General features: G+C 48.2%; 1 protein-coding gene across 1 annotated transcript in view; it reads right to left on the bottom strand.

Moving 5' to 3' along the window:
* The window catches only part of Fam135b (family with sequence similarity 135 member B), a 190,307-nt gene extending 164,852 nt beyond the window's left edge, over positions 1–25,455 (bottom strand). The window contains exon 1 of the mRNA XM_026407742.2: positions 25,379–25,455. Coding sequence (XP_026263527.2) covers positions 25,379–25,455 — 77 coding nt within the window. The remainder of the gene's footprint in view (positions 1–25,378) is intronic.
* Positions 25,456–26,809: the final 1,354 nt, after the last annotated feature.

Below are 26,809 nucleotides of genomic sequence, written 5' to 3'. Positions count from 1 at the left end.
AAGTACAAACAAACAAAATGTCATTCCCATTAAGGTAAAGCAGAAGGCCATCACAAGCTTCACGTCCACATGACTCATGTGCTTGCTTCTTGATTATGGTCATTGAAAATTGACCATTGGTAGCAAGGAGGTACGAGAGCAGCTGAGGACACAGGGAAGTACAGGAGCCGGGAAGTGTGGCTTTGGCAAGGCCACATGGCTTCAAGGTAGCAGGGAAACTGAACAATAAAAGTCACTAGAAGATAGTGAAAAACAAGGGGTCGACTTTGCATTTTAAGAAATAATGGTGTGACTTCTCAGTATTTAGCCTAAAGAATTAAAGTCATCTTATCACAGTGACACATGCATACTCATGTTTATAGCCGCACAATTCACAACAGCCATACTATAGGACCAGCCCAGATGTCCATCAACAGATGAATGGATAAAGAAGATGTGATGTATATACACAATGGAGTTTTCTTCAGCAAGAAAAACAAAATCATGTCATTTGTAGGAAAAGGGATGGAACAAAAGACCATTGTGTTAAGAGAAATTAGTCAAATGCAGAAGCCCCAAAGGTCATGTAAGCAAGACATGAAAAAGGAAAACAAAGGTGGGGGTGGGTCTCATGAAAATCAAAGGGAGATCAGTAAGGGAAGGGGACCAAGGGGTGGGAGCAGGGTGGGAAGTGGGAAGTACTAGGCAGTGATATTGGCCATGTTTTGTTGCTATATTATGCTCATGTGTGAGTGTGTAACAACGTATCCCATCAGTACTTACAACTGTAGCGCACCAATACAAAAAGAAAAAAAAAGAAAAGAAAAGAAATAATGGCATGAGCTAAGAGCTCAAGACTAATGAAGATAGTAGAGAGGCTGGAGAAAAAAGAAATATAGTCCATGTCACCAGGTTTCCTTGGGGCTTTGCCGAAATGCTGCCCTCAGAGAACTAGAAGGAAACTGTTCAACACTTCCATATTCCCCAATGAGTCCCACTATTGCCAGGCAGGCTTTGACCCAGGGACAACTGAAATTGCCTGCCTGTTGAGAATTTTTACACATGAGTTCTCCTAGTCGTTCAGGGTTGACCCATTTCACAAGTGTAAATTAATACAATAAGGCTTACATGCCATCTCAGCTCGTCCTTTAAAAATGGGCAGGTTGCAAGCCGGGTGGGAAGAGAGGAAAGTCCTCAAAGGTAGAGAAACAGCTTGGAAAAGGTACAGGGGTGCCTGCCGGTGCGCATGTGTGGAGTCCCGGGAAGCTGAGTTTGGCAGGAGTACAGGATGGGAAGTGAGAAAAGACAAATAGGTATTTCTTTTGCAAGCATTTACTCTGGCATTTGTAACTATATAAATAGGTGGCCCAAGATACCTCCTACCGTAGGGCGCAAGTGAAGCAGCTAAGGGCATCAACTGCAAAATCAGAGCTCTATCTGACTATCACATTCATTTCCTCCAAGCTGTGTGGCCTGGGAACATTACTTAACCTTTCTAAACTCTTCTCTTCTCACTTGTAACATAGAGATAAACAGACCCAGAATCATAGGGTTAGTGAGGGTGTCATGTGCCAAATTTAGCACAGTCCAGAATAAGACTTTGGTGATAATTCCAAGGACTAACATTACTATTACCATTATTCTCCTCATAAAGGAAATTGAAGTTAGGGAATGGTGCTTCCAGGAGTAGTTATGGTCTTTGGAGTCAGACCTGAGTATAAATCCTGGCTCTGCCACCTACCAGGTATGTGACACTTCAGTGCCATTTCACCTCTTCAAGCCTCAGTTTTCTCATCTGTCCAAGAGGGGTAAAAACACTTATCTGGTAGGTCTGTTGTGGAACATGAATGAGGTGATATGGGAAAATCCCATGCATAGTGTGTGTAAGCAGAAAACATCCTTCTGGATGCCATCACCTACTACACTGCCTCCTTCCTAAAAGGACTCATGCATGCCCACACACACACACTCAGACACAAGTTGTCTAGAACAAGTCATAGTTCATATATATGCTACCACTAAAAGCTACGTAAAAGAAGAGGTGGATAGATCATTGAGGGAGAAAGGGGAAGAGAAAAAATGGATAAATGGATGGATGATGGGTGGATGGATGGATGGATAAGTAGAAAGATGATAGAGGAACAAATAAACACACTAGCCAATTGCTCCTCTGACCAATATCTCCTTCCATCATAAAATGCCTCTTACACGAAGATACTGTAACAACTCTGGCTTATTTTCCTCTCCTTATACCCTTGTCTCTTTCATATCTTTTGATATGAAAACTACCAGGTGCCTGAAGACATTCTGGAAATGTCAAGGGATCTCCTTGTTTGTGTAAAAATTTCCATTTCCTCATCAATCGAATCATCATTTCTGCAAAGCTGTTCAGACAAAAACACAACAACAACAAAATGCCCCTTCACTCCATATGACTAAGAGACATGTTCTGAAATTCCAGTGGAGGAGGGTGATTTAACCAAGAGACCATGCATGAGGCAAGTGATCCTGTGGAACACTGTGCCTACCAGAGAGGGGGTGAGCAGAGCAGGGGTTCCAGGGTCAAGCAGTAGGGGTGCTGTAGGCTCAGCCCACACAATAAAGCTGTTAGGATTAAATGAGAAGATGGCTGGGGGAAGGCAGCACCGGGCCCTGCAAAGCTAGGCACTCTGGTCACAGTTGCTAACATGAATAAGATCATACTATCATTCCTGGGCTCACTGGGAAAAGACGGGCCAGGAAGTTTAACAGCCTGATGCCACTACATAAATACGGAGTTGAACAGATGGAAAAATGGGGAAAGCCTTGAATGCTTAAGTGGAAGATGCAGAAACTTCTTGATAAAGCTCACACGGATGGGGGTGGGTGACCTGTTGACTGATGGCTTGCTCCTGCTCGCTCTCTCTCTCTCTCTCTCTCACACACACACACACACACACTCACACACACACAGTTACACACCTTCTCACCCTCACTCCCTTCTCTGACCAAGCTGGGTGCTGCCCACTCAGGTTAATCACGGGCTCCTATTCTCGGCGTCTCTCCTTCATCTGTCATCGGGTGTCACAAGTTGAAGGCGGAGGCTGCATGCCCAGTAGTTGGGACCATGCCAGCCTCTGGCAGTTGGAAACCCACCCATTCCCAGTGCTGTCCCTGTCCTTGAGTTTGAGGGACAGCAAACACCAAGTCCTATAAGAGCACAGCCTTGGAAAGAACACACACACACACACACACACACACACACACACACACACACTCTTTTATTTTAGAATAGCAGTGCTTCGATAAACCTTAGACTATGTAGAGAAAAATAATATTCAAAATATGACTGAACCAGAGGTGATCAGCATAATAACTTATGAAGAGATAAAGAAACAGGTACCTTCTGCTCAGTTGGGGGGATTTACCTCAAAACCAGAGACTGCAGCAAAGAGAATCCCAAGAGCCCTCAGATACGTCCTTGGGGCAGTTGAATTGGGACCTCATTGGCTCTGCATGGGGAACCTGCCTCTGCCCAGCTCCCCCGCTGAGGTGGGGCCTCTTCCTTTCTCGACATCTTCCAGACAACCTTCTTCCTATTTCCTGTGAGCCTGGTGTATGGTGCTGTTGCTCTACAAGTGCATCCTGCTCTTCCACACCCTTGCACCTGCCACTCATCTCAAAGGTTCCCTCCGTGATCCCCAAGAAGGACCTCCTGGATGCAGCCCGCACAGCTCACTGTCCAGCCTCAGCCATCTAAGTGCCTGGGACTGACCCCCATTCCCAAGGCACCACGTCACCATTGCTTGCCTTCTAGGAAACCTTTCATGACCTTATTGTGTTCCTTCCTGCTTACACCCCAAGTCTCAGCACAGTGTCTGCACACAGACACTCCTCAAGGCCTGGGCTAGGAGAGCACTCGTAAGATGTTGAGAATTAATATCTGCTTAACCAACCCGAGATCCCGACCCACACTGTGAGCTTACTAAAACTCAGGCCTTGCTGATATCTCCAGACTGCTCCAGAACACTATCCTGTGAAAGAGTAGATGACTCAGTCCCGAAGCCATTCTAGTGGCCAGAACTTGACTGTCCTTGGCCCTGACCTCTGTCTCTCTCTTATTGACCAACATAGCACGGCAATAGAGAAATCCTTGCTTTGGCAGTATTTTTAAATTTGGCTATCACTCAGACTTTGTCCTACAGCCAGTGGCTATAGATCTCCTTAGCAAATAGCCATTTGTTTAAGTGCAAATAAATTATCAGGAGAAAAGGGATTTGATATCCACAAGAAAATTTGATTTTTTTAAATACATGAGTGCATATGATCTCTATTCATGCAGAAGATTAATCTCAGATTCCTGCCTCTGTGTGCTTGCATGTTAGCAGGAAGCTCAAATATCAAACCCAGGGTACGTGCGTCATTTCCTGGTATGTGGAAAGAGGGGACATGTTAAGGAGGGCACCCACTGGCGGACGAAGCAGTGTGGGGTGTAGACAGGGAGGGAGACGCGAGCAAAGGCTGATGGGGGAAAGGCCAGTGCCTGTAGACACACGGGGAACAGCTCCAGGTATGGGGAACAGACGTGGCACAGGCTCTGGGGACCATGCTGAAGGTGCAGGAAGGCATCCAGGGGGCTGAGATGCTGTGAGGGACGGAGCTCGAAAGGGGAGGAGGACATGGCCCAGCAAGTCAGGGGTGGGCTGGGCAGGCTGTATGACATCTTGGGCTTTTGTTCTGAGTGAACCGAGGACTCCTTGGGAGGCTGTGAGCAGGGAAGTGACCCTCTCTGGATTAAGTTTGGGGACACTCTCTGGCTGGTCTCCTGACCAGAGTGGGGACAGGGGGAAACAGGGAGCAGGTGGAGGTAGGAGCAGGCATCAGGTAAGAGGAGAGAGATGGCCACAGTGAGGATGGTAAGGAGAGTGGGGAATTGGGGATATCTCATGAATGATAATGTGTGTGTGTGTGTGTGTGTGTGTGTGTAAATCGTGAAGTGAGGAAGAACAGTGTTAAGAATGACTCTGAGGTTCTGTCCTGAATGGCTGCCTGTAGCTCTCCAGGGCCGGCTGTCCAATGCAGTGCAATTAAAGATCCTCAATGTGACATCATGGCCAGGTGCCCCCTGGCACCAGAAGTCACTGTTCCTGCTCTAGAGCCCCCTGCCTGCCTGCCTCACCTGGCCTCTGTGCTCCCACCTGTACTTGGCTATCATTTAATTAACCTCTGTGCCTCCGCTTCCATGTTCCTTCCTCAAAAAGCCTTTGCTGAGCCCTCAGTCTAGCCTCGGAGCCTGCTGCCAGGCTTCCTGTGGCACCTGCATTGCAGCATGTCGTCCAAATGGCACAGACGACTTGAAAAAGAGACTTTGGACTGAATGATTGTTCTCCCACTGGATCTGTGTACCAAGGGCAGGGGCTGTGCTGCCTGCGTCATAACCGTGACCGAGACATTGGCACTGTATCTGCCCCACGCTTGGGAAGTGCTGTTTTACGGCAGATAAACAGATGAGGATGGTCAGCATCTTTCAACCAAATCACTCTTTCATCAAAAAGCCCTGCCTGAGCCTGCTGAGTGCCAACCCTGCCTGGGAGACACAGGATGTGTGAGGCTGGCTTCCAGGGTGACAGGGAGGCGCTTAGCATAAGACGTAGGACAGAGGACAGCTGGGGAGGCTGTCACCCAGGACAAGGCACCAGGAAGTTTTCCAAAATAGGTCATACGTGAGAAGAATTGGAAATCAGAAGCAGGAGGCAGCAGGGCCATGCTGTAGGTGGAAAGGGTGCTTCTAGCCACTGCTGGGCAGGTGGAAAGCTGGGAGCACAGAACTCTGGAAAGTCTGGGGTGGACAGGAGCCTGCCTGAGAGTCAAGTTTGCAAAATCACAACAGAAACGCATGGCTTCACATGGTGCCCTCCATCCCTTCTCCAGAACCTGGTCAGCCTGGTCTCTGAGGACTCTGAGTCAGCTCTCTCCAGATCCACCCATGTCCCAAGCCACAGAGTCACCCGACTAAATAACAGCTGACATTCCCAAATCCAGGCGGGAGGAGACCCAATCTTTGTTCTCAGTCTTTCCATAGTCCACCAAGGGCCAGCTAGATGCGGCAGGAGAAGACCCTCATAGCTTCACGCATGCCCTCGGCACCTCAGTGTCCCCACCACAGAAGCTGGGTTGCCTCAGCTCCCATGCAGATAAAGTGCTCAGCAGAAGGCAGGCAAGTAGTAGAGCTCACAGGTGTCTGTCATGGTTACACTGAGCTATTCTGTACCGGTTTCTACCACGAGGCTTTAGTAGCTCAAGGGATATGTATGTCACTTCTGGGTCCCTGATTTCTAGCACCCTGGGTGGTACATAGGTATTGAGTCCAGTTTGCTAAGTACGTAAATGAGTGAGCAAAAGAGAGAGGGAAGCTGGCACTGTGGCTCTCACCTGTCATCCCAGCAGCTTGGGAGGCTGAGGCAGGAGGATGATCAAGAGTTCAAAGCCAGCCTTAGAAATAGTGAGGTGCTAAGCAACTCAGTGAGACCCTGTCTCTAAACAAAATACAAAATAGAGCTGGGGATACGGCTCAGTGGTTGAGTGCCCCTGAGTTCAATCCCTGGTACCCCCTCCCCGCCCCCCCCCAAAAAAAAGAAAGAAAGAGAGTGAATGGAGAGAGAGTGGTGAGGACAGGTCTGAGTAGAATGGCGTCTCTCCCATGGAGTGGCTGGCCAACATCGATGGGGTCCTTCAGAAGCAGCATGTCCTCATCCCCCAGGGCCAGGGTACTTCCTGGACAAGAGTGCAAATGGAGCCCAGCACTTCAGAACCCAAGCCCTCAGTTCCGGCAGCATCGATAGTCCATGGCCCTCGACAGGCTCAAGGTTAGACAATAAGAGGGATGCACATGCTTTCAGGGAGCCTGGGAGCCTTGCCCCAACATCAGAACCTGCCACAGGGAGGCTTCAGAGTCCTGCAAGTCATCCCTGCATCAGCACTGGGCCTGGGAACCCAGGTCACAGAGGGAACACAGAAGAATATCCACCCCACCCCCACCTTGGCAAAAAACAAACCAAACAAACCCGGTGCTCTTTGAGGAGGGGAGTCCAGAGAAAGACAGCCTGCTCTTTCATGATTGACAGCCCTCTTGAATCTCCGGAGATGTTTGTTTTGTCCCCAGTCAGCCCATCCACTTCATCTGTGGATCTCCAGGGGTGGTGAGTTGAGGCAGAGCACACAGTTTGGGGAGAATCACGAGTCTCTGAATCCACCCAGGACACTCTGCAATCTGTTCTAGTGACATGCAGCCATCTCTTAGCAGTGCCACCTTGCAATTCACATCGTTTTTGTGGTCCTTTTCTACAAAACGGCAAAGGGATCAGAGTCCCGATTCCCTGCAGTGAAGAATTAAGTGAGATAACAGCTAGAAAGCCTAGAGACCCAGGCTCATGGTGAGTGCCGGAAGTCGTTGGCTGATTCTGTGGTCACCACTTCCCCTTCCAAATTGCAGTGCTGAAATGTGTACACTGATGTCCTCAGGGTCTAAGGAGTGGCCTCCAAGGTGGTCTCCCCATGAAATGTCAACCAGGCTGGCTCCATTGTCCCCCGTTCCTATTTGGCTGTGCTGTGAGATTCACCTGATAAAAAGTTGAACTTGAGAAACAATATCACCTGAAGATTCCCCACCTCTGACTTACCCTGCACCACCTTGTTCCTGCCCAGTGGGTGGCTCGGTGGGAGGTCACCATCTTAACCTCACCTTGTCCAGCAACCCCGTGCCTTCAGGGCAAGTCCATTATGGCACGTTTCCAGATGCTGAGTATTAAAAAAACCTGCCCTCCTTCCATGCCAGGGTCTTTGTTCTGGCCTTCAGAGAAACCATGAGCACACACAGAGACTTTCCCAGGACACCATCACTGATGACAAATGGGTGCTCTTGCGCTTCTGAATCCTCGCTACCACTCCTTTTGGGGACATAGATAGGAATTAATTCACCAGGTTGGGCGGGCTCCACTCTGTCAACACACTTCTAGGGAGGGCCTGTGATTGACACCCAGGGAACACAGAGCCCCAGAGAACCAGCCAGCAGAAACGTCATGCCAGGGCTCCCTGGCCTCAGCCCTGAACAGGAGAGGCAGGCGGACTCCCAGGCTCACTGGAGGGGGGCCCCCCATGGACAACTGCTGCAAAGGCAAAGGGGCCCCCCCGCCAAGCTTCCTCTTTCCTCAGCTGCTGACACAGTTTGGAAGAGCTTCAGGGTGGGGACCCAGGGTGTGGGTTTGGGAAAGAAAGCAGCAAACTCCTGAGACAGCGGGCTTGGGAGTGAGGCACTCCTAGGGGGACCATGGGCCTTCCCAAGGGGCCCACATGGCTTCCTGTGAGTTATTTTGCTTTGTTCTTGGTTGAAGACTATTTGCTCATGCGTAAAATGGAAAGAAGAGATGTGCCTCTCAAGGATAATTAAATGAAGTGATGTAGATAAAATGCCTGGCACAGCCCTAGGACCGAGAAGGACTAAGCACAGTGCCGTTCTTTCTTTCCCTTTCTCTCCTTCCTCTTGTCTTTAATTCCCCGCTGTTTACCATCATGCTGTTCATACAGGCATGGTGAGAGGAACGTGGCACGGATGAACGAGGGGAGGAGACGCGCAGGTGGGTGAACAATCTCCCCATAGAGGCAGCCTGGCTGCTCAGGCATCCCTACCTCAGGCTCCGCTGAGCAGAGCAGAGCCAGAAATGCAAAGTACGTCCAAGAAAATACCAGCTTCACGGTGAACCAGATGCAGGCCAACCACACACTAGAGTGATGCTCCCTCGCAGACAGTGCAGAGCAACTAAGAGGGGGAAGCGGATAAAGAGCAATCATGGAGCCGACAGTAGCAAGAGCCATACACAGGCTTCTCCTTTTGTCCACAAAACTCCCTGAGGCAAGTGCTCAGTGGCAGCTGCTTAGCTCCCCATTATCTCTGTTTTCAGCCCAGGAGCAGTCAGGGAGTTTGCCCTGGCCATACAGCTCAGAGGTCTTGTGATCAAACTCAAACTCAGCACTCTGAGCCACAGCCATGATTCCAGCCACTGAGCAGACCTCTTTGAATCCCCTACGCCCCCACCTGAGAAGGCTTCTTGCTTTCACATTTCAAATATTCAAAATAGAGCCTGCCCCGTGAAGTAGCACTGTAAACAGAAAGTGCTCAGTGCAATCCCCCTTCCAAACTTCACCTCTGTCCACGTGCCTGTGTCCTTAGTACTCAAAAGAAGGCAGCAGGACAGCAAGGACACGGGGCTGTCTGCCTCTCCAGCCGGCTCATCAATCCAACGCAGTGCAGTTTGCAGATCTGTCCTTTTGCCTGAGGAGCAAAGCCAGTCTCCACCAGGGGCCCTCTGGAACGCTCCCAGCAGGAGCTCTTACTGGATTCTCTACCCAGAGGCACACACGTGCACATGTCTATGGATGGCACAACGAGATGGAAAGTGCTGCTGCCTGCCCGATTGATCCCAAGAGAGGGAGGATGGGGCTGCGTTCAAGGGCTGAGTCCCTCTGAGCACCCTGGGGCGTGTTTTAGTTGTGAGAGGAAAAAAGGCCTTGCTTAGGAATCAGGAGAGCTGAGATCCTGAGAGCATTCTCCACCACCCAGCTATTTGCCTGCTGATAAAAAAGGACCCTTTTCCTGGCCTGGTTCTAGGCTCACCTGTCAGGGAAGCTGAACGGAGCCCTTTACAAGCTCCATGAACCGTCCCACTTTTCCCCACATGCTCTCTTATTCATCCACTTTCAGCTCCTGGGTGCTAGCCCTCCACCAGGTCACAGCCAGGGCTTCCCCTCCAAAGTCAGAACAGTGGCAGCTGCTTAGCTCCCCAGGGCTGTCACTCCTCAGGTGCTGCTTCACCTCGGTCCCCACGGGGTGACCTGCACATTGCCATTTGGCACAGGACTTTCCCAGGAACCCCCTTCAGTCCTGAGCTAATGCAGGCAGACTGCCCACGACTCTGTCCCTTCACACAGCTCATGTTTTCCCAGGCTTCTGTGAATTCTGTTCTGTCCACACGCACCAGTGACACTGCCTGTGAGGATTAACTTGTGTCCCCACACAAGAGAGATGCTGAAGTCTTAATCCCAGTAGCTCAGAATGTGACGTTGGGGTCTTTACAGAGCTGATGGAGTTAAAATGAGGTCATCAGGGAGGGTCCTCACCCAAGGGGACTGGGGTCCTCATGAGAGGAGGAATTTGGACAAAGAGGCAGACGTGCCCAGAGGGAAGACCGTATGAAGACAGGTGGACCCAGCCAAGGCAAAGGGGGTGAAGAGCGATGGGCTTAAGGCCAAGGACATTAAATACCTCCAGGAAACCGCCAGAAGCCAGGGGCGAGGCAGGGAACAGAGCCCCCACATCCCTGGAAAGGGACCAGCCACACCTTCCCTCAGACTTCCAGACACTGGATCTAGGAGAGGACACCTGCTCTTGTCTTGCACGCCCAGGGTTTTGAGCTTTGTTACAGCAAGCCCCGGGGACCAAGCAGCACCGACTCCCCCTCGCCAGCAAAGCCGTTTTGTGTTATCAACAATGCGCTTTTCCCCACTCATCTTGGATGGGACCTTGGACCCCTCAGCACCTGTACAGGACAAGGGACTACATGAAGGCTGAGCTGGTTACGTGAACTGGGGAGTCATTGGCACAAGGATGGGGCTTAAACTCACGGGGCCGGGTCAGCCGGTAAGTTAGATGGAGAAGCTCCGCCAGTTTGATAGGTTAAAGGCAGAGACATTGACCGGCACCGTCTCACTAGTAGACACTGTTACATTGTTTAAATATAGATGCTTAGTCTCATGGTTAAGTTTTTCCCCTTGTATTTATTGAGTACAGCTTGGGGGATGGACCCTGGGCTCTCCCTGGGAGCCAGGTATCCATTCATCTTCTCTCCTTCCCACCTTCCTCTCCCTCTGTCTCCACACAGGAGGGTGGAGAAAAAGAGGAAGGAGTCCCATTTGGCATCCTTGCCCAATCCTTATTACTCTATCATTTTTCTTCCTCCATGTCCTGAACTAAGAGAGTACTAGAAACTTTCCCAGTTATAAAGCACATTGCTCCAATTTTGTTATACTCTTTCCTGTGGTTCTATTGCTCATGAAGTCATAAGAAGAGAGAAATCAGTAGTGAGATTTGAGCTTACTAATGTGAACCCAACTTCTCAGAAAGTGCTAATCAATTGGGCTTGGAGTTCAATGAGAAACTTCTGTGTCGCACTGCTTAGTAAGTTTCTTCTTTGTGTTGCCACCTAAGTGACATGAATTCAGATATGTGAATGCCAGCTATGGACAGGCAGGCACTATCTTACCCCGACACAATCTATTCTCCACCCTTCAGCAAAATGGTATTGTAACACAAACATGATCACATGTAAAATAATCTGTATTAGTCAGCTTTCTGTCACTATAACAAAACCCTGGAGATCATTAGCTCATAAGAGAAAAGGTTTATCTGGCTCACATAGTTCTAGAGATTCTAGCCCAAGGTCAGTAGCACCCATGGCTTTGAGTTCCAGCTGGGGCTACTGGATGGGGAGGGTGTAGAGTGTGTGACAGAGCAAAATGCCTACATCAGAGACCAAGACATAAAAGAGAAGGACTGAACCAAGATGAGGCCCCCAAATCCCCTTTGGGGACATCTTTCCAATTACCTAAGAACCTCCCACAAGGCTCCACCTCCCAAAGGTTCAGCTCTGAATAGCACCACTCTGGAGACCCAGGTTAAAACACATGGACTTTCGGGACATTCATCCAACCAGAGAGACATCCATACCCAACCTTCCTGCAGTGTCCCTGGAAGAGAAAGTCTAAGTTCCTCTGTGGGCCTTTCCCCTTCCTCTGAGAAGCCTTCCCTCTGCTCCTTCCACTGGAAGTGTCAATCAGAGAGAGCATCGAGTGGCAAATGGCTATGCCCATTAGCTCCACGTTAACTCCCATCACAGTGGATGGAAAACCTGGCTACATGTCTGATGTGCCCAACCCACAGCGAGATTCTCTGCAGCACCAGCTCACATCCATATTTGCAGTCACTTTCATAGCACAGATCGTCCTGGCAAAGGCTAGCCTTGACCTCCTTTGGGTGCTTGAGCCCTTGGCTCCTCTGTGACACTTGTCCCAGGGATGCTCCTCCCAGCTTTCACATCCTTGGTTGCTACAACTTCTTTACCCTAGTTCTCCTTGCATCTCCCCAACAGATTGAGCTGACTCTTTTGTAAGTTTCTCCACCTTCAAATGTATTTAAGTTGTGAATTTACTCTTTGGAGTGTGGCCTCACCAACAAAATAAAAAGCAGTGCTGATGCTCTCGACTCTTGAGAAACCCAGTTATAAATTCAAGCCCCGACCCTGTTATGCAGTAGTAGGTGACCTTGGCCTTGGTACACTCATCCATAAGATGAAAACAATAAAGCCTAGCTCATAGGGCTGACAGGAGCATCCAGTGAGTGGGAGCGGTAGAAGTCCTGGACACACTCTGAGCTCACAGAGCCTGGTGGGTGCTGAGCCAGGCTGAGTTATAATCTCAGCCCAGACTCCAGCTGGCCTCAAGAGCAGAAGCACAAGAAATCCCAGTGCCTCTGGACCCTGACACAATCTATTCTACACCCGTTGGCAAAATGGTATTGCAAAATGGTATTGTCACACAAACATGATCACATGTAAAATAGTTCTGGCCTCCCCCAGTTTTACTGGCTACTCGACCCACTGGTAGGAGCAGCTGAGGGTCCCAGGACTGTGCCCTTCCCCTCCACTGCTGACACTGCTTTCTCCCATCTCTCTCTCCCACGGGACATTGTGAACAACTCGAGTCCACATCTGAGTCTTTCTCAGTGACCTGTCCAGGACCTCCAGGTCAGAACCAATAAGAGAAGAGGAAGCGTGACCCATCCCACTGAAGCTGGTGAGAACCAACCCACAGCCCATCATGCTGCCCCGACAAGGAGACCCCTTCCCGAGGGACTGGCAGGAGTATGAAGCACTGCTTGCAATACGGCAAGGACCCCGAGTTCAGACCTGACCAGACAGGTGGTTTGGACAGTTCTGATAGGCGATGGGAGAGAGGCAACAGTGGGCTCTGGCCGCCTTGGTAAAGTACTGGACAGTTATACTGGGTGCTTTACAAGTATTACCTCATCAATAGCTGATGAAGTTGTTGAAATGAAGAAAATGGGATCTGAGAATCTTAGAAACTTGTCCATGGGTTCCCAGCTGGTAATAGAGGAATGGAGTCACTGTTGGCACCTGCTGTCTGAGGTTTCCAGGGCACTCCCTTCATGGCGCTGTGCTCCACTCACCTCCAGAGACCTGGCTGAGAGCCATGGTGCCCACACCACCCAGAGGCAGTCTGCTCTGCCTTTGATCCCCCAACAGGAGGGGAGGCCCTGGGTGGCTCTGAGCTGCGGAGGCATGTGACATCTCTGCAGGGTGACACCAGCTCCCTGGGGAGGCCTTTTCCTTGTGCACCTACTGAGCATGTCCTCAGCCAGGGGTTAAGAGGATAAAAGGCTCAAAGCAGCGGCGGCCTCATGAAGTCACAGATTAAAAGGCAAATGAACTAAAAGTGGGACAGGGAAATCGTTATATGAATGTGGATTTGCTAGAAAAATAATCTATCATATCCACGTACATAAGCAATCGGGTAACCAAAATCTATTCACAACTCACAAAAATAATGATAACAATGACACGTCATGAAGAGGGGGTCAAACATTTATTAAAGCAATAATTATGAAATGTCAGAGAAAGAAAGACTAAGAGGTCATCAAATGTGTGTGCTTTCTTGGTGTTAGAGACTAAGTCCTGACTTTCAGCAATAAATACCCTAAGTCAAGTAAATAATTTGATTTATTTAAATCAAATAAAATATTTAAATGAGAATTTATTAAATGTAGAAATAAAGGGAATGTACTGTTTGGCATAATTGAAAAGGCATTGGACTGAAACAATGTATCAAATCCTTCTCTTCTCAGGTGTGTCCCAGTCCTACCTGGCAACCGTCCATCATGCTGGACACAGCCTTTACAGAGCCTCTCTGTGGGAACCCAGGCCACTCCAACCTCGCATGGTCACCTCCTCCTGCCCTCCTAGCTCTACCCGGGCATCTTCTTTGTCCTGAGAAACCTGACACTCCAGGGGTCTCTCAAACAGTTATAATCCCCACTCCTTTTCCAAAGCCTGGGGAGAAATGAAAAGGATCTCAACATATATTAATAAAGGAAGTAATAAAAAATTGCTTTTGACAGAATCAGACAAATCAATTAATTGATCTCTGGCAAGCAAAGATAATTGTATTTCAGAGTCTATTAGGGCACATCAGGGATGGTTGGCTGATTTCACAGGGGAACCGGCTGCCACTGGGCGGTAGGCAGGGATGGCAACCACTGGGTAGAAGCACAAGACAGTGCGGGAGTCACTGACCTAGGACTCCACTGTTCATTCCCGCAGAGAAAAGGCAGGTGCATCTGCTCAGAGGGTGGTTTCATCCTAACATTTCTGTGAGCATTTGAACTTTACACCATATCTAATCGAGCTGATCATAGGTCCTTCTGTGAGGCTATTCTGTGGGATAGGGACGCATTTTTCTGTGAAATCATCTAAAACCTGTGGGCAGAAATTCATGAGACTACAAACAAGTAGAGGAAAGACAGGAGATGAATTTGAATATCAAAGGAAGAAAAACTTCTCTTGGAAACCAGCTTGATTTATAGCCTTGATTGAATTAAGATTTAAAGCCAAATTCAACTTATGTTCAAGGACAAATGTTAGCTCCATGTCAACTAACAGCATTAGAAATGAAGGTTTATGCTCTCTTAAATAGACACATGGGCTGTGAGTATATATTGATGATAGACAAATATGCATGTAGAGGATTTTATAATTAATCATTCAGCTAAAAAGTATTTCTGTATGAGAAAATTGTCAAACTGTATATGAAATAGATCTTCCTCCTGCTCTCCTACCCTAGCACCATGCTGAAAAGCTAGGGCTACATCTGTAGTGTCTACAGAATAAAGATGTGCAAAAGGAATGATGGCCCAGTCCCCACTGGAGAACGAAAGTCCCAGTCCCACTACCAGAATGAATTGGATCTCGCTTTCTTTATGATGAAATGATCAACAAAGAAAGGCTGAGACTCCCCGGCATGTGGAATCCTCAGTTCATCTGAATCCAAGCATTTGCAGCCTAGGAACTGCCTGAGGAACTTTGATAAGTGCTGGCACCTTGGTTCCTCTGTGCACACTTCTTATTGCCTCTGTCTGTAGGTAGTCTCCAGGTAATTCCAGTACATGACCAAGGTGGAGATTTTCACCAAAAACCCTTCAGCACAGCTTCCTGTGCTCCAATCCCCAGGAGAATAGGTTAAAACATGGTCTCCTGAGATTCACACTTAGCAGGTCTTAGACAGTAGCCAAGAATCTGCATTCCTAACAATCTCCCAGGGATGCTGCCCTGGTCCACAGGCTACATTTTGAGTAGCAATGGTTTAAACCATACTTTAGAAATTAGGACTCATCTTCTATTGATAGAATGATACACTGTATTGATGAATTTGTAGAATGGCAAAGTTTAAGGCAATCAATTATAAGCTATTGTTTAGCTTCCAGTATGCACCAGTTCTGGGCTGGGCTCTGGCAACATAAAGCAAATAAGCCCAAATCCTCATGCTTAACCAGCTTCCATCTGCAGAAGAGAAAACTCACTGCAGCAAACACCAACAACCCTTAGCTGCTCTGCAGCCCTAAGTCAACCACAAATACACTGTTATAAATAAATAAGTCATCATTCCTTTACCTTCCATCCCTTCCTGCCCCATTTCGTCTTCACTCCAGCCATGAATATCATCTTTGGTATTTTGGTGGTCTCTGCTTCCTGACGTCACTGAGTCACTGGCTCCTGCTTCTCCAGGTCCTCGGCAGGGCTGACCTCCCTCCGTCCTTCAACAACACCTCTGCTGCTTCACTCCGGGGTGTTTTTCAGTCTCTGCCTACAGATTGGATACCCCCTTTTGTGACTCTTCACAGTGCAACAGGTCTGTTGTGGTGACAGAACCTGTCACACGTCATGGCCGTTTCCTGTGGGCTTATCTGTCTCCCTCATCAGCTGGTAAACACCTTGAGGGCAGGGGTTCCATCTTTTCATTGTATTTCTGAGCCTGACTCCACATCTGATGCTTGCTAGTGTCCATGGTGATGAACTGGGAGTAGATGATGGCACAGAGCATGTTGTTGAAGAGCTAAGCCTCAGGGATGGATGAGGATGCATGAAACGCGGGCTGGACAGCACTCTGCAGGAATCGTCTGCAGAGGACAGAGTCCAGCTGCAACTTGCACAGGGTGGTTTTCAAGGGGAGCCTAGAGGAGGACCAAGGAGGACCTGAGCACTGATGATTAAGTTGAAGTTTAGGCCAAATCATTCAGGTTTTGAGCACAAGGTGAGGGAGTGAGAGCAACAGGAAAGCAGAGAATTTTTCAGAGGAAAGTAAGGTGGTCACATACACCATTTGGGGTAGGAACTGCATGGATGGTATTAAGAACAGGTTAAAGGCAGGTGTGCTCCAGTAATTGTGACGGTTTACACAACATCTGCTAGATGCAAGGCACCGTGCTAGCTTATCTGCATGCATGAATGGCATGACCTTTCATATTGCACCCGTGAGATGGGCTCTGTTATCACCATTTGACAGGCCATAAAATGTTGCTTCTATGCGTTTTCCCAAGTTCTCCCAGCTCCTAAGTGGCCGAGTGCAGCTTCACGTTCATGTCTGATTTCCAAAGCCAGGTCCCCAGCCCCTCTCTGCCCCTCCCTTTTTGTCAGCACAAGTATCACTGCTGAGCGTAGGAGTGGCACCCTATGATATTTGTTGACTGCTTTGAGGACAAGTTTTCCCTCTGAGAATTTGCCTCAGTCAATAGAGACTTTGGATAAATGCAAGTTGACTGTTTGCTCAGAGCAAACATCCTCAGGAGGCAGTGTACGCTCCAGACCTGGAAAAAGGTCCACAGAGTGAATGTGGAAGTGGCTCCCTGTTCAGGGAGAACTCCCAGGCAGTATGCTGAGCTCTGTCCCCTGGGCCTCCAACTCAGCATCTCATGAAACCCTGAGACCAGGTTGCTTTGTGTCCAGACGAAGGAACCAGGAGCTGGGACCCCTAGATCAGGGACAAGCCCCACTCTGATCAACTGGAGGAAGAGGGGAGCCTGGGTGGCCATGGGCACACTGGGTCTGAGGAAGTACACCCCCCTCTTGCAAACCCCAGCCCTCATTTTCTCCTGCTGTAGTTTGGATCTGGAATGTCCCCTAAAGGCCAGGTGCTAAGGCTAGGTCCCCAACTAGCACACTTGGGAAGTAGTGGGAAGTCTCAGAGTCTGGTGGGGGTCTCCAAGTCACCACAGGCTCCTGAAGGAGATTGCAGGCTCCTGTCCTCTCCTCCTCTTCCTCCTCCTCTGCCTTTTCTTCTTCCTCTTCCTCTCACCCCTTCTCCTTCCCCTCCCCTTCTCTGACTCCTTCTCCTGTTCTTTTCCCCCTCCCTTTGAGACATGAAGTAAGCCACGGGCTTGGCCAGGTGCTTCTATCACGATGTGCTACCTCCACACAGCCCAAAGCCACCAGGCCAGCTGGTCATGCACTCAAACCTCCAACACCGTGAGCCAGAACAGACCTTTAATCTCTCTGTGTTCATCATCCCAGGTTTTAACACAGAAAATCGATACCAAGAAGCCGGGCCTCTACCATGACTAGGTATCTGATGGTGTGGAAAAGCCTTCAGGATGGTTTTGGGAAGTGGAGGAGCTGGAGAAAGCCAGGGTACTGTAGGTGCAGCATGAGGGGCAGTTCCGAGGGGCCTCAGAAGAGAAGAACGTGGACAGGAAGGCAGAGAGTGAAAGCCAAGATGAGGAAGCTCCAGAGGAGAACGGGGCCCCACCCACAGGTAGAGTAAGGCACTCGACCACCCCCAAGGTAAAGGCACGGCTGCACTTTGCCCGTGTCCTGAGACCTTGTGGGAGGCAGTGCTCAACTGTGACAGGCTATCGGTGGAGCAAACGCCAAGGCAGGGATACAGGCAGGCAGCAGCAGGGGCATTATTGGCTGCTTTTAGCTCGACTAATAGTGAGAATTGGGAGCAAAAAGGAACAAAGTAGGAAGAGTGAAAAAAAAATTGCAATCCTGGCTAAAAAGGAGTGTCTGTACATTTTCAGCCAAGCTGTGTGGGGTTAATAAGCCCTGTGCTTTGCACCAGAAGGACAGGAGAGCTGCCCTGAGGACATCTTGGAAGTGAACTGGCAGGGCCACAGCCCTCTGGATGTGGAGGTACAAATGCAGATTTGGTTCCAGTACTTTCCAGGGCTGTCTTTGGAGGAGAGCCCTGGGCCACCCTAAGCCAGCAAGGCACCGAGAGGCTGCTGCAGCCGTGTGGTTCCGGTAGCCCAGAGGCAGCCTGCCCTGGCAGTGGGCCCTGGAATCACCCATGTGGAGCTGGCTTTGCAGACGTGCAGAATGCAAGAACTGAGACATTGGAGGCTTCCACTGAGATTTCAGAGCAAATCCATGTGGTGTGTTACAGGATGAGAGCCCTGGAGGCAGCCCATGACAGGGCAATGCCCGGAGCTGTGAGAGTGAAGGAGAAGTGGCAAAGGAGAGCCCAGGAAGGAAGAGACACCAGGAGGGTGGAATGCATGTTGAGGGAAGATGACGTGGGCACCACAACACACCTACCGGAGGGAGTGGCCATGGGCATGGACTGCAACCGGCGAGGCTCTAGGGGTGGAGCTCCCCAAGCCCTTGGTGCCCTGATCCTGCCACAATATGCCTGGATGCTGGACACAGATGATCCCCTACTGGGTTTTGCTCTTGCCTTGATCCAATTCCCCCCTGCTATTTTCCTGCTTCTTCCATTTGAAATAAGAACGCTCGCCTGTGTCCGTCCCACAACTGTATCTTGGAAGTCTATGAATTTCTTGTTGATTTTTACAGGGGCTCAGAGACTTTGGACTTGGACATTTGAACCATGCTGTAATGTCAGGACTTTGAGACTCTGGGGTTAGAATGAATGCACTTCACATTGTGAGTTGGACATACACCTTTGGGGGCCAGGGATGGAGTGCCGTAATTTGGATCTGGAAGGTTGCTCACAGGGCCATGGGTTCATTGGTTACTTTCCAGCTTTGTGCTACTGGGAGGTGGTGGGACTAGAGGAAAGTCTCTAGATCATCACCTAATAACCTCGAGATGGATTGTGGGACCCTGGTCTCTTCCTCTTTCTTTTTTTACTTCCCAGCCATGAGATGAGAGGTGTTGTTCCACCATATGTTTCTATGATGTGCTGCCTGGCCACAGGTCCAAAGAAATGGGGCCAATCAATCATGGTCTGAAACCTTCAAAATTCTGAGCCAAAAGATACTTTCTCTCTCTCTCTCTCTCTCTCTCTCTCTCTCTCTCTCTATATATATATATATATATATATATATATATATATATATACATATATATATATATTTTAGTTGTAGTTGGACATTTATTTATTTATTTTTGTGTGTTGCTGAGGATCGAACCCTGTGCCTCATACGTGCTAGATGAGCACTATACCGCTGAGCCACAACCCCAGCTCCAACCTTTTCTCTTTATAATTGATTATCTCAGGTATTTGTTATAGTGGTGGAAAACTGACTGAAACACCATCCTTATGGCTCTAAAGAGAAAATATATATTCATTTATCCTTTTACCCCCAAATGACCCAGCTTCCCTCAACCCTACATTTTATCTCTTTCCTTCCTATAGGGTTCATTCACTGTCCTTCATAAGCTTCCCAAGGGCCTATCTCGCCCCCCCATGCTTGGTCTGCAGCCATCCCTTCTCTGTGGAGCCCTCGCTGGGAGAGCAATTAGGTTCCACTTTAAGCTTGGGCCCTGTGGGATTCATAGCATAACATTTTTAACTCTTAGCCATCAGGGGCCAGGCCTGTCAGGGGCGGCCTGACAGAGGCACATCATGGTACCATCACATCCAGCCTGTCCACAGCTCCCTGGAGGCAGGATCCAGAGGGCTGGTGGTCACCAACTTCAAGGCCTTACTGCTGATAGGAGTTGTAGATACTAGAACTCATGCCATCCCCCTGAGAGGTCTAATTCCTCCCCCCAAATCACACCTAGGCCGTCCACAGAAGCAGCTGCCATGAAGCCACCCGACACATGTTCAATTGTACGATCTCTCTCTTACCCACGTCTGAAGCCTGTGCCCAAAGTGCCCACTCCTGGGAACCATGGGAAGCTGGCGTGGAGAGCTGGGAGCTGGGGAGAGTCCTCCTGATCTCCTGATGAGTGTCTCCAACTGTTTTCTTTTTCCCCCTTGGAGGAGTGGTTAGGAGACCATAGGATTCTCTCCCATTTTCTTGTCAGTTCAATGTAACTAAACATAACGGAGGGATCCATTATTGCACATTTATATAAGCACATGATATGATAATAGGATTTGGTCAAGATCTTTTCCAGTGTGCCCCTTTCCTCTCCTTCTGCCTCCTCCTGGTCTCTCTTCTGTTTTTAATCTTAATGATGTGCATCCTTAGGAAGAATGACATTTTTGAGCATGCAACCCCAATATCTCTATATTTATTCAACATCATGAACATGTATATATGCTATATACAACATGCATCAGAAATATAGAAAACGTCTTTTAGAAGAAAGAATATAATAACCTATGATGAACAGACACTTCTCAGAAGATGATATACAATCAATCAACAAATATATGAAAAAATGTTCAACATCTCTAGCAATTAGAGAAATTCAAATCAAAACCACTCTAAGATATCATCTCACTCCAGTCAGAATGGCAGCTATTAAGAACACAAACAACAAGTGTTGGCGAGGATGTGGGGGGAAAAGGCACACTCATACATTGCTGGTGGGACTGCAAATTGGTGCAGCCAATATGGAAAGCAGTATGGAGATTCCTTGGAAAACCATTTGTCCCTGCTATCCCACTCTTTGGTCTATATACAAAGGACTTAAAAGCAGAACATTACAGTGATGCAGCCACATCAATGTTTATAGCAACACACTTCACAATAGCTAAACTGTGGAAGCAACCTAGATGGCCTTCAGTAGATGAATGGATAAAGAAAATGTGGTATATACACACAATGGAAAATTAGTCAGCATTAAAAGGGAATAAAATCATGGCATTTGCAGGTGAACGGATGGAGTTGGAGAATATAATGCAGATGTGAAGTTAGCCAATCTCAAAAAAAAACAAGTGCTGAATGTTTTCTCTGATTTAAAGATGATGATTCATAAAGGGGTAGGGGGTGGGGGGCAAGGTAAGATTAGATAAACTCTAGATAGGGCAAAGGGGAAGGAGGGAAAGGGAGGAGAAAGGGGGGTAGGAAAGACGGTGGAATGAGATGGACATCATTACCCTAAGTACATGTATGAAGACATGAATGGTGTGAATATACTTTGAATATAACCAGAGATATGAAAATTATGCTCTATATGTGTACTAAAAATTGTGCTCTATATGTGTACTGTATATTCTGCTGTCACATAAACAAATTAGAATGTATAAATAAATAAATAAAATAGAGTTTTTATATGAGAACACCTCACCTTTTCTTATTAAAAAAATATATATATACATATTAAGTGATTGCAAGCCCTGGCTCTAGTTTAGCATAATTTAATATTACGTTTTATCAGTGAGCTCAGCTAAACAAGCTGCCCCCCCAAACATGCAGCTCTAGAAAGAGACTATCGAGGCCTGGTGAAGAGTCATGATGTCCATACTCGGTTTTCACCTCCTTGGCAAATCCACAGGGGTTCACTGGTGTCTTGGATGTGTCACTTGCAATGTTTTCCTAATGGAGATTTTTTTTCACACAGGCCTGCCAAGACCTCAAAGCCCAACACCCAGGTAGGCGGAGGTTTGCAGGGAATGATGCTCAGGAGTGAAGAACTCCAGACCTCTCTGCCCGATACTGTTGGAGCTGGTTAGCTTGTCATTTTTAATCTCAGTGTGTATCAAGAGATTTGTGCAAGGAGTCGGATCAGCATCATTCTGTGGTTTCCTGGTGTTTGCATTCTTCCTTGTTAATGTCACCTTAGCTCACGATCCCTTCAGAGTTCTAAGGGGGTTTTTGTAGTTGGAGGTAGAGAACAATTTACAGATTCATATAATGTGAGGGTGGCCTCAGCCGGGCGGTGCTCTGGCTGCGCTCTTTGTTCTTGGTCTCTGAGTCACAGGAAGGGACTCACCAACTGTCTGACCTAGGAACAAGTAAGGTTTCCAGGACCAGCCTGGATTCTATTTATCAGTGAAGCTTCATTTCTTTCTTCTTGTGGGCTTACACAATTGCAAGCAGAAGTTCTAATATTTCCTTTCCATTTCCTGATGGCTGTTCTGTGCACCCTGGAGAGAATACCGCCCACTTTGGAGGTTAGCCTTAAATAATAGAAAAGAGCTCGAGATTTTGAGTGAGAGAGACTTAGCTGCAGCCTCTCCCACCTGGCTATGGGAAGGCCTGGGCTGCTCTTCTCCTTGACTCCAAATTGCCTATCAAAATTGAATATCATATGTCTTCCTTCTGTAGTTGGTCACAAAGAGCCAGGAGGTAATGAGTAGAAAAGTGTCAAACACCAGGATGACGCACAACATCATCAAAGCTGCTTCCTTCCTTCCCTCCTAAATGTGGAACATGAGGAGCAGAGGGACATACCCACGGACCACACAGAGGCAGGAGCAGAGCCCGGCTTTGGCATCTTGGTTCCCAGCTCAGGGCTCTCATCTCTGTTGCAGGCAACTTCTGACCAAGAGGAGCTTCCAGGGGGAAGCACAGAGCTCTGCCTCATTAAGCCCAGCTCCTGAGCCCACCTGAAGGCCTTGTGGGCCTCCTTTCCTGGAACAGAAAGCCGGTCCCAGAATCACTCCCCATCTCTCACACTACACGGCCTGGCTTAGGTCACCTTCCCAAACCACTGAATTTCACCCTCTGTAAGAAGGGACCATGGCACACAGAAGGCACTAATTTCATAACTATCATTTTGAAACTAGAGTCTAACCTGGGTGGTAGATCATGGAAGTGTGCCTATGAAAAACTGCTCAACGTCATTAATCATCAGGGAAATGCAATTAAAGCAATGAGATATGGTAATACAAAGGGAAACTCTAATGCATTGTTGGTGATACCAAAAATTAGGATGGCCATTAGGAAGACTGTAAATGTTCTTCAAAAAACTTAAAATAGAACCAACGACCATATCCAGCAACTCCAGTACTGTGTATGTAGCAAAAGGAAAGGAAATCAGTATGTCAAAGAGACGCTCTTCACAATAGGCAACATGTGGAATCAACCTAGATGTCCATGTGTCCATAGATGAAAAAGCTGGATAAATAGTCACACACACACACACACACACACACACACACACACGTATACACAAACACACACATACAGAAATACTATGTGCTCCTAGAGAACAATGAAACCCCATAATCGGTGAGAGCACGGATGAGCCTTGAAGACTTGATAATAAGTGAAATAAACCAGGTACAGAGAGACAAATACCACATACTCTCACTTTATATGTGGAAGCTATAAAGTTGATCTCAGGGAAATAGAGACTAATGGTTGTCAGAGCCTCCGAAGAGTTGTGGGGAGGAAGGAAGAGAGCGAAGGTGGCCAGTCGATAAGGGGGCAATTAGATTGGAGGAATGACTTCTGACATTTGGATGATCACGACAACAATGTGAGGCTAACTGACAACCACGAATTCTGTATTTCACAGTAACCAGAGGAGAGGACTGTGAACATTCCCAACATAAAGAAATGGTAAGTGACTGAGGCGAGGGACATCCCAGCCACCCTGACCTGCCCATCACACACCATGCGCCTGCATTGAAATAGCACACCGTACCCCATAGATGTGTAAGAATCTTTAAAGTAAAGAAAAACGAGTTTGTGTTGCCTCCGCTCTGGCTCTTGGAACCAGGCCCAGGCTGGCCTGCTGGAGGGGGAGAACCAGCAGCCTCCCTGCCCAGGCCCCAGACCTATGCAGGAGCCCAGCTGAGACGTGCCCAGCCTGGTCCACTTGAGCAAGACCACCTTGGGGCCAAGCTCAGCCCAAAGTGCTCACCCTTAAAGTCAGGAGATGGACTTGTTGTTTCAGGCTCCTACATTTAGGGGAGGTTTTTATGGAGCAAAAGCAAATGGATAGATATCCCTTATTTTGAACTCTCGTCTGCTGTTAACACGAGCACCACACAAATTCGGGTTGTAAAGACTTTGATTTCTTCGTCACTAACGCGGGAAACATCAGTTGTAGCCATTGTGAATGTACACAGCTCCGGTCTGTGTTAGCTGCCTTCTGCAACGTCAGGGTTTGGGTCTGCAGTACACCCCCAGGTTCATGTGTTACAGGTTTTGTCCCTGAGGCCACAGTGTTCAGAGATGCAGCTTTGGGGAAGTGTCTGGATCATGAGGCTTCTAACTCACCTGAGGGCTAATCCTCCAGGGGGTCCATAAGGGAATGGACTGTTGGACTATGGAGGTGTGGTAGTTGGAGGAGTAGACCCCTGGGGACATGCTCTGGAAGGGTAGATCTTGGCTCCAGGCCCCTCTTCCCTCTGCTTCCTGGCCGCCATGAGGAACCACACTCTACCATGATCTCTCTGCCTTGGTGCTCTGCCTCCCACAGGCTCAGCAATAAACCAGCTTACCATGGACAGAAAACAGGGACCAAAATAAACCTTTCCTCTCTCTAAATTGTTTTCCTCAGGTGTTTTGACACAGTGGTGAAAAGCTGACCAACGTAGCAACCATTTCATGATCCTGAGAGGAAGTCTAACACGAAGACCTTGTGGGTTCACATGTAAAGTGTCATAGTCAGACCATGTCCCCCCAAAATGAAAGCAACTGTATGTTTGTTACATTCTTAAAGGGACATTATTACATACAAACAGTCTCAGTTTTTGAAATATCTTACAGTATGTAGCTCAGGAGAGATAGCCCAACAAGTAGCAAACACACACATTCATCAGTAGTACACAAACAATTTTCACTCGCCATAGACTCACTTTTCTTTAAAATTTACATATCTAAAGAGGAATTGAAAATAAGTAAGATAGAAAGGGGTGTGGGAAGGATAAATTAGCATTTTCTAGATTTGTCAGCAAATGATTTATTTTCAGATGAACTAAAAGTTTGAATTTTTCAGTTTGCAGGAAAAAATAATGAAAATCCTTTCCTCATTAATTCCCAGTATATAACCTTCCCTCCCCACCCCCTTTCAGAAAAGATGCACACACACACACACACTCACACACTCACACACACACACACTCATACACATATACTCTCATACACTCACACTCACACACATTCTCTCTCTCACACACACACACGCAGATTGTGCAGCATACTCACCCTCTCTGAAAGAGATCCACATTATAGAATTTATGTAGCTCTACAGAAAACTCAACCGTTCCTTGAACTTCAGACATGATCTTTTTGGTTCATTACCTGGAAAACAAAGAGGGAAATTAATAGCTTGAGATGACATTGGTCCCACAAGGAGAACCCAGCAGCCCCAGAAGGAAGTCACATGCAACTCGGTGGACCAAGAGAGCTCCATGTCTCTGCTCAGTGTCACCACTTGGGGTTCCTATGAAAAGAGACAGCACAGAGAATTGCTGTGACTTGGCGAATGTCATGCAGCTCACACCTGTAAGGGCTTTGACTCAGACCCAGGTGTGCTGACCCCAAAGCTAGGCAGGTCCACTGCCCTTCCCTGTCAGGACAGTGGCGGCAAGCCCCTCCTTCATGTCTCCAGTCCCCACTCTCCTGCTTTCTAGCCATGTGACCTTAAGCAAGTCACTGAACTTCTGCCACATGGGGACCGGTACTAGAACACGGTGGTGGTGGACGATGGGAAGAATAGGTCAACACTCCATGCTGCGCACCACAGAGTCCCGACACCAGCACACACTCCACGTGGACTAGCTACCATTAATATGATTAATCACCACTGATAACACAGTATTGTGAATCCTGGTGGAGGGAGTGGCAAGGAAAATGTGTGTTCTAGCAACCACGGGAAGAGAGCCAGTGGCTGCCGGTCAGGCAGAGGCTGGGCCCAACTAGACATGGTGCTCGTTTTTCCAGCCCGGAGACAAGAGAGTTGAGTGACAAGACAGGCAGGAGTGAAATTAAAACAGTCCAGGTCTGGGATGGGAGAAAACGCAGAAGGAGATCAGGCAGGCTGGGTTTTCTGAGTACATGAGATCAGCCAGGGATTTGAAGGCAGGAGAAGAAATTGAATTTACTAAGCACCCCTATATTCTTGGTGCTGCATACACTATTTGATATATGTTTTCCAGTTTTTTCCAAAAGGAAATTTCTGATGAAGATCCTTGCCTCGTGGTGCAGATAAAATGATCAGAAAAGGTTCTGACTTGCAGCCACTCTTCGACGGTAGAATGTTCTAGTGCTGCATTCTCTTCTCCTTCCTGAGCCTCAGTTTACCACCATGGGGACAATGCCAGTCACCCAGTAGGATTCCCAGTAGGACAGCAGGCAATGTACCTGGCCCCCAGCTGTTCTGGCTGCGTGATCTCTGGGATAGAGGGGGAGTGGGAAGGAGGGAGGAGGAGACAATGTAGGAGAACCCTTAGAATTTCTGGGTGGAAAGTGGAGTCGTGGGGTCTCCTTCAAAGCCCTTCTCCTTTCTGCCCCAACATGCTTCAAGTGTCAGCCCGTCACTGCGGTTGACAGCCTGCCTCACTGCACTTGGCAGCGTCATGTGAGGCTGGTTCCCAAGAATAACAGCACGGGGACGAACTGAGCCTGAGCTCGGCT

This window comes from Urocitellus parryii, chromosome 7, assembly GCF_045843805.1.
Source record: "Urocitellus parryii isolate mUroPar1 chromosome 7, mUroPar1.hap1, whole genome shotgun sequence".
In the NCBI taxonomy this organism is placed as follows: Eukaryota; Metazoa; Chordata; class Mammalia; order Rodentia; family Sciuridae; genus Urocitellus; species Urocitellus parryii.
This window is presented reverse-complemented; position numbering and strand designations above follow the sequence as displayed.